This window comes from Thunnus albacares, chromosome 17 (genome assembly GCF_914725855.1).
Source record: "Thunnus albacares chromosome 17, fThuAlb1.1, whole genome shotgun sequence".
Taxonomy (NCBI): Eukaryota; Metazoa; Chordata; class Actinopteri; order Scombriformes; family Scombridae; genus Thunnus; species Thunnus albacares.
This window is the reverse complement of record NC_058122.1, coordinates 22,839,038-22,853,702: the sequence shown is the minus strand read 5'-3', so window position 1 is coordinate 22,853,702 and position 14,665 is coordinate 22,839,038. Positions and strand designations below refer to the sequence as shown.

Here is a 14,665-nt window from a genome sequence, read left to right as displayed (position 1 = left end):
TCCCTGAAAACTAAGTGAAACCCTGAAGTGTAGGAGCAGAGTTGAAGTTGAGCACATGATGAACATGAATTATTTTTCACCAATGAGCCCACAGGGAAAAGGAAAAGTTGCATATTGCATATCAAAGATTATAATTAAGCCTTTTTTTTTCATTTACAGCCTATTTATAAGCAGGTCCCACCACACAATATATGCCTTGTTAAACAAAACAGGCTTAAGGTGGCATTACCATAATCCTTCAGCTGCAGGATGCTGAGGCTGAGTATCAGCCAGGTGCATCTCAAACCACTGAGATAAGAGAGTAAAGGGACTGCTGGTCTTTGTGGGGAGCGTTGCAGTGTGGGTAGTCGACACCAGCATCAGCTCCTCTCCAGCTGGTCACATGTGGACGTGACAGAAATATTCCCATCCTGAGGAATAAAGTTACTTACAAAAATTCTGTGAATCAGTAGTGAGGGAGCTTCACACGCTACCCCAGATCAGTGGAGTCAGTAAAACAGCACTCCTGGGACTGAGTATTAAGATAAAAAAAAAAGGTATTTGTGGCCAGAAAAAGCATTATCTTCCTTTTTGTTCTTTAGCTTGTATTTTCTTATTTCTCTTCCCTGAGATACAAAATATGTTAGAAAGCATGACAGTGTTTGAATACAGCTTCAACAACACACTGGAAACAGTGAAAGGACAAAAAAAAAACTCCTCCTGACCAACTGTGTCATGTTTGTTGTCCACTAATGAAGAACTCAGCTTTTGGGGAATATAGCTAATGAACCTCACACTCTGAAAACAAAGCAACAATGCAGAAAATCACACACAAAACAGCAGCAAGGTTGACTGGCTCCTCTTTTAATTATCATAATAGAGCTCCTTTCAGCCACATCCATGTTCAATGTGCAAAATGGGCCATAAAGAAGATAAACAGCATTAGTGAGGTGCTTGGAGCTTGTTTATGCCTGTGTTCTCCTCCGCACAGCCACATCGAGCACAGCGTTGGTCAGCTTAATGATGCATGCAGGCAGAGAGGGAGGCAGGGACGACTGAGCTATTCCACAGTTACAAGCATGGAGGAAGTGAACATCCCCATAGGCATAAAGTACAATCACACATGTCTACGTCGATTTCCCCCTCGTCTCTCCTGTGAGAGTGAGCTGTAAGCTCTCAGCATCTCAATCAGACTGTGCAACACACCTTTGATGTCTTCTGATATAATTTAATCTAATATAATATAATGAATAGTCAGTTTTAAGTGTCTTAAAAGTGTCTTTTTAAAAAGAATGATGGCATCCAGAACATAAATATGAGGATTTATGTTAGCTCAAAAAAAAAAGAGCAGATGTAGCATCATAAAATAATCAAGGTTCACTGAATTTTTACAGTCAAGAGCCACACTCCTGTTTTACTTTTCCTTCTGGGCTGCAAGAAATACAATCAGTATAAATTCCAAGACCTCTCTGCCAAGCCCACATCATTTTTTTTACACTCCCTCTCTCTGTGGTGAAATACAATAAATACAGCATCCACTCTGTGCTCCTTAGTATTTTTTTTATTATTATTTTTGCTCCAGGGCTTCGTGGTCTAACCTTGTTCTTTCGCTTCAAAGACTCTCTTCCTGAGACAGAATTTTTTGCAGTAGCTCTGCCAGAGTACAGAACAAAAAAAAAATGTAAAAAAAAAATAAGTGAGTCACTGTGCATGTATGTCAGTATTGTTTAAACTGAACATACCTTTAGCTATTATATGTCACATACTATGTTTAAAAAAAACCTTAAATAAAAAAAATTCAAGTAATCATATTTCAGACTGAATGCTTTCAGTGCAGTCCCTGTACAGAGATGTTGGTGGTGCTGTTGAACTGCAACCTTTCTCAAGTCATACCTCATCATATGAAATACTTAGACATTACTGGCAGAGGAATCTTTTCAACTTTTATAGAAACAGCGTGTGTGTGTGTGTGTGAGAGAGTTTGTGAAAAGGTTTTTGTAGTAACTTGTTCATCAAGCTGAGTAAATGAACATCTCTCTGACATCAAATCTAATCTGAATCTTTTATAAATCAAAACAGAGCTATTTCTGAGACATCACCTCATAATATGATTTTGAGTATTCTCTGAAACTTTTGATTGATGTTACATAAAACTCTGAGCTGATTTCAGTCACATATTGAGTCTGAATATGACATTTTGTAAACAATGGCATAGTGTAGTTGTGTGAACAATTATGCTTCAACCAAAGTGCTTGTTGAATGGTTGAAAAAGTCTAAATTTCCCTTCCTCCTATGCCTTTCCCATGTTATAAATGGGCGGGGGGGGGGGGGGTCCAACAAGCTCAAAACTGTCAATCCGACATTTACAGCTTCTTCACACATGATTGGCTAAGCTGATGAGAAAGTAAGCAGGGTTTGAACCTTTCTTTCAAGCTCTTTTTTCATTCTTTATACAACTAATTCTGTCACTTTTTCTGTGTACAACACTATGAACGCCTTTCAAATAAAATGTGAGCTGCTATTCCCGTACTTAAACGATTATCGCGTCTCCGCCCTCTCTATCATAGCAGGTTTTTTTCACCCTGTCCCTTCAAGTGTGGCCACAAGATACAACAATAAACACTTCTGCCATCCAACGAGATCAGACGACATGTCGTATGAAGTAGTTCTTTTCAAGCATACTCCTACCTTAATGAAACTCTACAGGGCACTCATCTTTGCAGTGGAGTGACCACTGAAGCTTTGCATGTATATCACAGCAAATAAGGTCAAGTGCAGTCAACTCTATAGAGTCCGTATCTGTAAAAGGATGGTCTTAACCCTGCTCTTATCAACTGAGCCTTCAGCAGCTATTAAGAAAGCATGCCGTCATGCTCCACCTGTTTTCATATAGAGCAAGGATTACACTAACCACCGCTCTGTTTCACCGAACTGAACGGTGTTGTTGGAGATGTTGCAGACACAAATAAACTGGTCTCAGTGCGTTCCCCTGTAAGATAAAAGCACCAGTCTTTCACTATGACCACACCTAGATACAGAATGATGGTATTCCCTCTCTCTCTAATGATGCCCAGGAAGCCAAAGAAGGTTTTTTTTTGCCTATACTAGCTGAGGCCACACCACTTAAAAAAGCCAGCATATTTTGTTGAAGACAGTGAAGACCGACTGTCTGCTGATACTAAGCCCTACTCATGGGGTCAGTTGGTTTGCTTTGAAGGATCAGGAGACAGTTTGTGGTTTCACATGGAGTCTGCAGCAATAGAATAAAGAGGAGATTACCTCACAGCTGCAAAAAAAGAAGAATGTTATTGACTGGTTCTGTGTGGGAGGTGCCACCATGTAGTCATAGCCACTGTAGTACATGCTGCAAGGCTGGTTAAGGTATTACAGTCAGCGATAAAGTATCTAAAGAAGCTCAGAATAAATCCTTCTCATTCATGCATGTTTTACAACAGCGTCTCTCCCTTTCCTCAGATAAGAGTTTTACGCACACATAAAACCAGCTTCAAACCAGACTAAGAGGAACGAGCCTAAAAAAATCACAGTTCTCACAACTGTGGTTCGAAGCCCCGATCTGGAAAGGTGACAGTTTGATGGTTCCTGGATACCTGAAGCAGTATGCTCAGCATCGAGGCACATATAGCATGGCCGGTGTGAATCTGTGACAAAGCTACTACTGTCGATACAGAACTGAGTCGTCAGATGAAGCTACAGCTCATTTTTTTTCCAGGCTAAGTTGAAGTGTCAAGTGCTGAGTAAAAGAGGAAATGGAAACACTTGTTGGCGCTGCTGTGTTTGGACAGCATGTCGGTGTACCAGAGCTCCGCCGAACTGTCGCGGATGATTACTAGATGACAGCAGACAGCAGGAAGACGGGGAGAGACAGACCAATGGGAACTGTCATACGGAGTCCCACCATAAAGCAGTTGAAATGCAGCTTTGCACGGCATCCATGACAGCCTCACAGGGCATCCTGGTGGAACATCCCAGCTGAAAATATAACTCCGGTATTACTGCGGGGTTTGTGGGAGGAGGAGAGAAAGCGAAAGGGATTGATTGGAAGTGATGGAAAAGTGGTGAGCGAGCTGGAGAGCAGCTTGCAGTAAGAGAGGGGAGAAATAAAAAGAATTACTAACAGATTTTTTTCTTAATGTTTTCATTGTATGAGTGGTGCTTTCTATTTCAGAGGTATACAAGCGAGAGAAATCCTTTCGGCTGAATATCTCCTCAGAGGATTGCAGGATGGGCTACATACACTAGTCAATAGAACAAGAATGGATTTCCATTTCTTTTCTAATAAGAATAGAGATGCAATTATACCATCAAGTTGCGGAGAGCCTTGAAGCTCTGGAGTCATTGATTAGCAAGCCCCTGAGCCAGAAAACCTTAAGACTCATTGTAAATTGTTTTTTTTTTCCACTGTAAGATGGTGCATGCTAACAAATACATAACAATACATGTAGGTACATACACAAACATTTACGTTTTTTTTTTTTACCTTGGTTTCCTCGCTAAGTTTGCTTTCCAAGGCATTCAAAAGAAGGCATGTGAGGTGAAATGTGTATATTTGTTGTGTTTTTGCCAGGAAACACAAAAGGTAAAATGTAATATTAGTGTTACAGCTTCAGGATCCTTGCACACAGACTGACAGTAATAATGTATGAGCCTAGTTACAGTATTTTCCACATCTAAGTAAAAAAATCAGAGGCAGCACAGTCACGACAAAACACATTTTTGGCCAAGAACATTGTGACACTATTTCTGCCCACTCCTGCCAAAGTCACTAAGTGTCACATTGAGATTTAAAACTGTTTGCAAGCAGAAGACGAAACAGCATACATACATAGTAAATTTCAGACCATTACTTCAAAACATGCCTATTTTTGTGGACTAGAGCTCTGTAATCAACATCAGTGTGATCTCACATGCCTCCTGATTACCAGGCTGACAATCCAGATAAATCTTGCAGTTTTCACTTTCCAGACAGTGTGGCTACCCAATATTTTTAGATCATTGAGAAAAGACTCAAGTAACCCTGTGGATTGCTTTCATATCGAATGATCCTATAGTGCACGACTTATGTCCAATGCCAACGTTCAGTGCTAATCCAGGAAGCACTGTGCCATTTATACACCAAGGCAGGTGGAAAAAAAAGATCGTGGAGGTCAAGTTGGTGGAAGAGATTTTAGTTTGTCTGACTTTTATGCCAGAAACCAGAGATTGCATCCCATCAGAAATAAATGTAAATGAATACAGAGCTGCAATGATTAGTCAATTGATCGATCAATCAATCATCAGACAGTTAATTGTCTAAATATTTTGATAATCAAATATTCATTTTAGTCATTTTTTAAGCAAAAATGTCAGAAATGTGCAGGTTTAAACTTCTCAAATATGAAGATTTAATGTTTTTCATTGTCATACATGACAGTAAATTGAATATCTTTGGGTTTGGGGCTGTTCGTCAGGCATGTTTTACTATTTACTGAAACAATTAAGCAATTAATCAAGAAAATAATCTGCAGATTAATTGATAATGAAAATAATCATTAGTTGCAGCTCTAAATGAATATAAAATTGCTGGCATCGAATGTTCAGAAATGTTATTATCGAACGTAATTCAGAGTTTTGCAGGATTGTCCAACATCAATGTGAAGTCTGGGCGAAGGTGGTTTAATCTAAACTTTTGCTGGAACAATTGGTGTCATCCTTGTCAGATTAGTGAGTTCTAACGCAGTGAGTTGGACATGTGAGCAATAATTGGTCACTCCAGATTTGGATGGGCCATGATGCAGATGTTTTCCCTGCAGCAGGAAACTTGATTATGTGCGTGAGAAGCTGTACCCTTAATGCACAAATGAACTTGGAACTAAAAAAAAAAAAACAGCTCACAGAGAGTTTTGATGTGTTCGCCCATGTCCTCCTTTATGTTTAAGAACAAAAATAACCAGTTCAAAGAAAAAGTAACTTATACTACGTTCACACTAAGCTGAGTGAGTCTAATGATGCATCTTTTTCTTACCATTTTGGCCTTCTGCCCACACTAGTTTTTCAGCGATGCACTCAAGAACTCTGAAGATGCCTCCCTCGAAAAACGATGATGTGAGCCTGCTCAGACACCATCGAGGGGCTGTGTGGCAGTACAATTACAGTTCCACACATTCTGTCGCTTCTAACCCTCTCTGCGATCACTCATCTTAGACGTCAGCATTCCCAATCGCGCAGCACAGGTGTTGTCATTAAGCTGCATTTAGTTTTATTGTGTCATAAAATGGTAGTTTGATTGTTCTCTCGGTGCGGCAACAAAGATATTGCCGTTTGCCTGGTGGGTGAATTGTCTGACAAAGGAAATATTTGTTAATGAGAACAACAAAATTGTAAGTTGGGCTGTATTATGACGGAGAGAGGAGTCTTGTTTGCATCTTATTTGCGTCAGGTTGTGTCTTTCCCTCTTCTTGCTAGTAACCTGATGCACTTTTGTTGTTTTCTCACCAAGAGGGGAAAGAAGAGATGTAGCCATTTTCACATTTCTTGCATGTTTCAGTGCAGACAGAAATCTTATTAAAACTACACTAACACTCTTGATTTGATTTGACCAATTCATCTCACTCATGTCAGCTGGATTTGCTGACACTTACTTGTTTGTTGAAATTTTAGACTGGCTCAATCTTTCTAAATATAGAGTAGGCAGACGGTATCTGGTAGTGTGAAAGCCTGCTTGATTCGGCCGGCTTGTCAGGTGACTTGCGATATCTTCCACTCCCACTCTCAGGCTACTGATTGATGAAGGCCCAGCATGGCATGGAGTGGAATTGAGTAGGAAGATCAGGCCACTTTAAGTCTAATCAATTTTATTTATCACCTGTCTTCATCCATGAGAATCATTCACGACACTGAAACTCTCCTTTTGTGAGCGTGAGACAAAACCACGTTGCCTTTCTAATGATAATGAACAGCTGGCAGGTTGACTAGGTTGGTGAGTTGTCAGATGTAATGGGTAGAATTTTGAACAGAAATGTTTTTGTGTTCTCATCTGGCGCTTTTGCTGTACCATCTCCCCAAAAGCACTGAATAAAATGAATTTTAAAAAGTCCTTGTCTTGATGCAGCAGAGCTTGGGGAGAAAATCTGTTTATTTGTTAGAACAGAGTGTCAGATTTACAGAAAAGACAGTAGACAAGCTCAGCTATCTCTGAATCTTTGTGCAGGAAGAAGCGTAGGAGAGTGCTAACAGGGGCTGTGTAAGGAGCTTTGCCTGTCAATGTTTGCATACAGTCATCCATCTTTTTAATCTTAAGCGACAAAGACAGAAAGTGAAAAGTAGAATTTCCCTAAGCTAGCATGAGATAACCCACATAGAGGAACGATGCCAAACAGTGTTCAGCGGCCTGTAAGCACCTGACAAGTGAACAATGCCCCCCTGACATGAAAGTCATCCCCCCCTCCCCCAAACGTAAATCCAGAAGAGCATCTCATTGATATTCACAGGAGATAGAAATAGAACACAATGTTTTCTGGCAATGCAAAGCTTGTTTACTCACACTTCATTCACACTTTGCGTCTCGGAAAGATAAACCATAGGGCAATGTCACTGGGAGGTCAGGATCAAATTGGGCTCCGGGTGGTACGTAGCTGCAGTACAGGAGTGAACTGGGTGGGTGAGTGAGATAGAAAGCAGCACCAGAGATGTAGTAAACCCATTGAAACCTAATTAATTTATTAATGAAAACATAAGTCCTTTTGTATCTTTGATTCCCCCAAAAATATCTGACATAAAAACATTTGAAACAATTGAATCGTTTGCTGAAATTAGAGCATAAATTCTGACATTAGTTCAAAACAGTTCTCAAATTGTTTTAATCTTATTAGAGTCAATGTTCTGCTCACGTTTGTGTTCCTTTACTTTCCACTGAAACGACTGTTGTCCAGTAGCTTAGCAACTCTAACCAACACGACTAGTTTTTAATTCATTCTCCACATGTTGAGTTTAATTATTTCATTAGTTTGGAGGGTGGTTTCTTTCTTTAGCTTTTCCAAAAATCAAAAACACAAGAGCAAAAGGGTAAAGACTGCATTTAACAGATTCAATTGTTTGTCTACTTTAATGTAAAATACAACTGTTAGCATGACCACCTACTGAAGTAACAGAGCATCGCTGTACTTACTAAAAGGCCAGGGAGCTGCACTCACTACATTAGTTTGATAGAGTTAAAGTTAGGATAATTAGCTAGCTGGAGCTATTAAAATCTGCAATTGACAGTCGTCAGATAGAAATGAGAAGTCTTCTTTTTGAGGTCAAGAACCTTGACTTGTTTTAGATTTTTGATGATAATGCTGCCACCGTTATCACTGTAAACAGACGTAGCAACAGTAACCAAGGGGGGGCGGGGCTTAGAGAGAAGAGTCAATTGCTGGGTGATACCAAATATATATCCACATGACAATGACTCAGTAATAAAGGCTGAAGGAGGATAATGCCTTTGTTGGAATGATGTGTGTGTGAATATTTTAGGATTTACAACAAGAACAAAAGATACAGAAATGGCAGAGAGGGTTACAGAGATGGTGGTGGGACTGTGTGTGTGTCTGTGTGGGAGATCATTATCATTATTACAAGCTGTGTGGTGGTGGAATAGTGTGGGTGAGTGGGTGGCCGGTGGCTGACACATCTCAATTATTAGTCGGAGGTGAAACTATGTAGAAAAAGAGTATAAAATGTTTCTTTGCTAGTAAATTCTTTATGAGAAAATCAACTTAACACAGTTTGTTTTGTATTGTTGACTTAAAAAGTATTTTTGTGATGCAATTTATAATATTTATTAAGTATTACCACACAGGAAAAAGATAATCATGACCTCTGAGGGTCAGATTTTTTAAGCATAAACGACACAGAAATAATATTATATGTCAAAACATACTGTAACTAATGAAACACATGAGCTTGTTTTTAGCAGGGCTGACCATCCTTTCAAGCTTTTTTTTTTAATATATAAAAGCTTTTTTTTTAAAAAAAAAACAAAACAAACAAAAAAAACCCCAGACATCTATTTTCTAAAAGCAGGATGTAAGCAAATGGCTTCACATTTAAGGGAAAAACAGACTGCTACGTGAGGAGAGCAAAACAGGAAGAGAAAAGGGGAACAGATTGATTAGACAGTATAAGACAGGAAAGGAGAAAATACATCCAAGACCTTGGTGCTGTGCTCCAACATCATCTGGACAATTAAATGCTTCCGCACCAGTTAACGCTCTGTGGGCAAGTCCTGTCCAAACACTACTGTCTCAAATGTCAAGTTTACATACTATAAGTTCTTCTAGAAATCAATGTGAAGTGCCAAGTCTGTGTCCACGGCAAACGTCACTTTTTTTTTTTTTTTAGGAGGGTGATATAGTGGACGTTTTTTATGAGAATTATGCTGAAGAACAAGAATCTTTGTTACTCTGTTCTACCATGTCATGCATTTAATCCCCTCTCTCTTTATTTCACTGTTTCCCCCTCTGTCTTTCTCTACTTCTGTCCCTGTCTCTCTTTTCGGCTTTCAGTCTCGCCAGACACCTGAGGGCGAGTTCTTGCCTCTGGACCAGTGTGAATTGGATGTTGGTTTTGGGACGGGTGCAGACCAGCTCTTCCTAGTTTCCCCTCTTACCATCTGCCATGAAATCAATCCCAAGAGCCCCTTTTTCGACCTATCCCAGCGCTCACTCATGAATGAACAGTTTGAGATTGTTGTTATCCTCGAGGGCATCGTGGAGACCACTGGTGAGGAATCCTGCTTGAATTAAACTTCTTTCAGCTCTTTTCTTTTAATGCTTTTTGTGTCCCTTCCATCTCATTCTCATCGCTCCTTTTCTTCACTCCTCTCCCACACAATTTAAATGTAAATTGATATATTAATATCAGCCTCATAATCTAGACTCTAGTGAAATCTCATTTCCATGCCTTCCACGTTTTTGCATATTTGAAGAAGGCAGGACCTGAAAAAAGTAAGAATGAGAACAACACATGAGAATGACACACTGATTGAATTATGAGGGATATTTTATTACTGCAGAATCGGTTTATGCCCACTCTATGCATAATAAAAGCCTGTGGTCATAGATGCGTGTGTCACTTTGATGAATGAGCCAAGGTTTTAGTAGAAGTTCCACTCCATTTTTCAGATGACAGCTGAGAGCAGAGGTAATTCTGAGCCTGTGAGACACTGGTATACAGCCGTTGCTGTAAACTACAGGCAGCCATGCTGGACTAGTCTCAGCAACAACATTACTCTCTCTCTTTTATATATATTTAACAGAATGATTCTTCCCTAAAGTACAACACAAATAAATCCATCTCACTCTTTTCTTTGCAGCTCTGCTTCTATCCATCCCCCATAACCCTCACTTTGCTACTGCTATAGGAGAAACCACAGAGCTGAATAGGCTTAGAGCAGGAGGAGGGATCAGCAGAGAAGCGTAGAGGCAGGCAGGCAACATGGTCTGTGCTCTGTTGATAATACCATTAAATCAGGGAGCAGCCACAAGTTTACTGGCGCAGTGCTGTGGCACTTATAGCTGAAGAGTAGAAGAGGGAAGCCCTGTCATTGTCACCTTCAGTTGATCCTGATATCCCATCATCCTCACGCTAACACATATCCCATTAATCCAAACACATTAAGAGTTATCCCCTCACATCTAGCCGGTCCTGACAGCTGCTCAGCTTGTTGATTGTCTCTCCAACTCATTTCAATTGTCTTTCAACCAGACTTGACACATTACCATGCAGTTGCTCGAATACATGTCAGTTTTAGTTCATGTCTTACTGGCAGTATTGATTCTGTTTTCACACATCAGAACAAAAGCAGAAAGAGTGGGTCTGAGGCGTGTTTCTCCACAAAACTGAATGTTTTTCTGTCAAGTTTGAGAAAGTATGTTACCCTGAGCAGGTGTAAGCAGCTATAGAGAATGGACGTATAGATGGAGAGTGAAGTCTCTATAGAATAAATAACCTTCACAGTAACAGTGTTTATAGTTTTACACTCAATGTGACGAAACCAGGCTAAACATAATCTCTTTATTGTCTTTTAAGGATAAGGCTGGCAATATTATGATTCTGGTCAGCAAATCCAATTAAAGCACCATACACTTGTCCCAGCACTTCTCCCAACCTGGGAACATTTTCTGTAGTCATCTTTTGTCACCGTGTCCAGAGCCTCATGCGATTCTTCCTGGATTTCTTCCACACTGGCGAATCTCCTCCCTTTCAGTCACAATTTTAGTTTAACAAAGCTGTAGGCATACACTACTTGGTGCCAAATCCAATAACTACACCCGACTGCCATGCTATCGATGTCATCCAGGAATTTTTGGGTTCCCCCTGGTATATCTTATTCCTCTGTGTTATTGAGCACAAACTCTGTCAAAAACCTATGAAAACACATCAATGAGCCACACTGTTGCACTGGGTGAAATGTTCCTTCATTACCATGATCATGTGCACTGTAGTTTAGTTTGACTCTGTCTTGCTGCCATAAATACTCAGATTAGACTAATCCTAAACTGAAAATAGTTCCTAACAAATGCACTATTGACTCCTGTTTGAGTAACATTTGCTGAAAACTACAGAACTACCCAACTAGCCTCTTTAAAGATAAAAATAGGTATTTCAATAACTTTTAAGCTTGTCTTCTTCAGACAAGGGAGAGACAGACTTAGGCATTAATGCTTGGGTCCTTTTCATGGGATTTTAAAAAAGCACCAGCCTTATCCTTGAAGTGTAGTACAGTGTTTCATCCTAAAACAGAACAGAAAGTGTAGATTGATTGTACTTATTACAAACATCTGAAGAATAAATCTCATAAAAGAAGGAAACTTATTTCCCCTGTTAAGCCATTTATCATCTCCATCTATAGCTTACACTTTCACTAATATGCAGATGACACACACCTCTCTTTTACATGTGTGTTACATTTCTCTGTTGTCATAATTCATATTCTTGCAAATGAACATTGGCCAGATTCAAATAAAAACTCGCAGAAAAGCCGAAGCATCATAATGCACCACATAAACAGTGCCAGTGAAGGCTACTGCCAGGAAATTTACATAAAGTCTTCTTCAGGGACGCCCTGGTCGCTGTCTGCCAAGTGTTTGCATAGTTGTGCTAAGGGCTTTTATTTTTATGCAAGATGCACTAAACATTAACCAGCTGGTTGAATACCCATATGATGCCTGAATGATGAAACAAAACCAGCATGCCTGTCAGGCTTTAAACCCAGAAGTGTCCACTGCACCAGTATTACTGCTGTCTTATATATCTACAGTCAGCAGAAATACAGTCATTGTCCTGATAAGAAAAGACTATAATACTGGAAAATTGTCCCAAACTCACCCTCGTGATTCAAGCCAAGCCTCTGGGGCTAATTAAGAATAAAAATGACCTATGTATAGATGCAGGACTGTTGAAGGTTGTCTGTGGATGAAGATGAGTAGTGAGCCTGGAATAGCATCAGGCTATGACATAACACTGCACATATCATCGCTCAGAGGGACGGGATCAGACTCCTACTCTACAGCTAACTGTAGTGTTTAACAGAAAAGCTCAGGTTGTAGCAGAGCCATTGGATCAGAAAAAATATGGACTAAGTGCTTATTGATCGCAAAGGGCCCACAACAAACATCAAAATGTCAAGGAAATTATTTTACAAGAACTGAGGTCAAATAGAAAAAGTGGGTTCAGGATGCTTGCGAGCATTTACAATGCTGTATACAGCAGACACACAGTCACAAGCATTACTAGAAAATCTTTACTCTGCTTCTCAAGATGTCATCTTAAATTTATGGACAAATATGCACACTAATAAATAACTGCCAAAAGAGCATGACATAATTGTGCCAATAGATAATTGCCTTTCAGACGAGAGCAGATTCATGCCAGTATAATTCACAATCAATACCACAAGCTACAATATGACATGTAAAGACAGGACCCGTGGCTCTTGCCATTGATGTATTGGTGTGGGAATGGTGGTGGGTGCCTGCTAATTATGCTGATCAGATTTAAACTGGCAATTATCACAACACAACACAACACTGATACCAAGCGTCACTCACCTTTCACCCATATTAACAGCACAAAATATGGAAAGTGCTCACTCTTGCACGGACACAGAAACAGCTCTGCTTTAACTTCAGGGAGGAATATTTACAGACAGACAAAAGACACAAGCAGAGATGTCTGTTTCTTCATCACATATCATCTTCCTAGTTATTTCTTTACAGTACATAAAGGCAAGATGCTTAGAATATGGAGAGACATATAGTACAAACAATAGTCAGTAGTAATAGCTGTGTGGCTGCTTTCATGAGCCATTTAGGAAATGGCAAGAAACCTTTCCTGTGGATTTACTGTTGAAACAATATTTAAATATTCAGTATGTGACTATGGCACAGAATGGTAGATTGCACAGGCAGGATTATGAGCAGCGGAAAAAGAGATAAAGGGAGTGAATTGTGCCCTTTTGAATTCCCCCTCATCTGCCAGTAATTGTTTTCTTGCAGCTAACTCCCATTTAATGACAGTTATTAAAGTTATTACTTCCCTGTCACTCCCTTGTAGGTATGACATGCCAGGCACGGACGTCATACACTGAGGATGAGGTTTTATGGGGCCATCGCTTCCTGCCGGTGATGTCTCTGGAGGAGGGCTTTTTCAGGGTAGACTACTCTCAGTTCCACAGCACGTTCGAGGTACCAACACCACCATACAGCGTCAAAGAGCATGAAGAGAAGAATTCACTGCCCTCACCTCTATCCACTCCCACCCCTGCACTGACTGAGAGCCATGGCGCCCGGCGTGATCGGGTGTTTTCCGTGGATTGCATCAACACTTCAGATGAAAGGGGCCGTCATGGAGGCGCTGGGGGTCGACTGCCAAGCAAGCTGCAGAGGATGAGTTCTTCTGGGAAGGAGGACCTGCAGAGGAAGGTGCTTCTGCTGAGCTCCCAGCACTCTGAGAAGGCCTGCAGCACAGGAGACCTGCCCCTGAAGCTCCAGCGCCTTAGCTCCTCGCCTGGACCTGAGGCGGAGAATCGGCTGCAACTCAAGTCCCTTAAGGTGGGCTTCGAACCCATGACCCAGTCTACGGGAGATCTGTACCAGCACAGCCTACACCCTACGCTGTCCCCTGCTCCAGTGCCAATGCCCAGCCCACTGCTCTCAGCTGGAGGGAGGCTGGAGGACAACCTGCCGGCGAAACTACGGAAGATGAACGCTGACCGCTGAAACCCAGAAAGGCCACGACCACAACAACAGACTCCCACAGACCTCCAATGACTGATGCACAGGAGGAGACATGCATGGAAACAGATTCAGAGATGTACTTCACCTTGGGAGGCTTTGATAAGGAAAAACTAATGGTTTGCTGACAATTTATTGATTAGTTTTTTTTTTTTTTCTTGAAACACAACCTTTACTGGAATTACTGTGGTTTTTGTGTTTCATAGCAAAGACATTCATGCAGGCTTTGTTACACACAAAACAACAAAAAAAACACAAACTTCATGCTTAATGCGAACTTGATCATTCTGCAAGTTGTGCATGTATACACTAAATCCATTGTTTAATGTATGCACCACTACACTTAATAGTCAATATAAGTTTTATCTAAATATAAATTATATTGAGCTGATAATAAATGCTGTTTAATCTTT

General features: G+C 40.4%; 2 protein-coding genes across 2 annotated transcripts in view; one reads left to right on the top strand and one right to left on the bottom strand.

Moving 5' to 3' along the window:
* znf281a (zinc finger protein 281a) overlaps positions 1–4,224 on the bottom strand; it is a 20,366-nt gene extending 16,142 nt beyond the window's left edge. Inside the window, exon 1 of the mRNA XM_044331668.1 lies at positions 230–4,224. The gene's annotated coding sequence lies outside the window, so the exon portion shown is untranslated. The remainder of the gene's footprint in view (positions 1–229) is intronic.
* kcnj19a (potassium inwardly rectifying channel subfamily J member 19a) overlaps positions 1–14,665 on the top strand; it is a 15,773-nt gene extending 1,108 nt beyond the window's left edge. The window contains exons 2-3 of the mRNA XM_044331671.1: positions 9,522–9,738; positions 13,573–14,665. Coding sequence (XP_044187606.1) covers positions 9,522–9,738; positions 13,573–14,237 — 882 coding nt within the window. The 3' untranslated portion in view covers positions 14,238–14,665. The remainder of the gene's footprint in view (positions 1–9,521; positions 9,739–13,572) is intronic.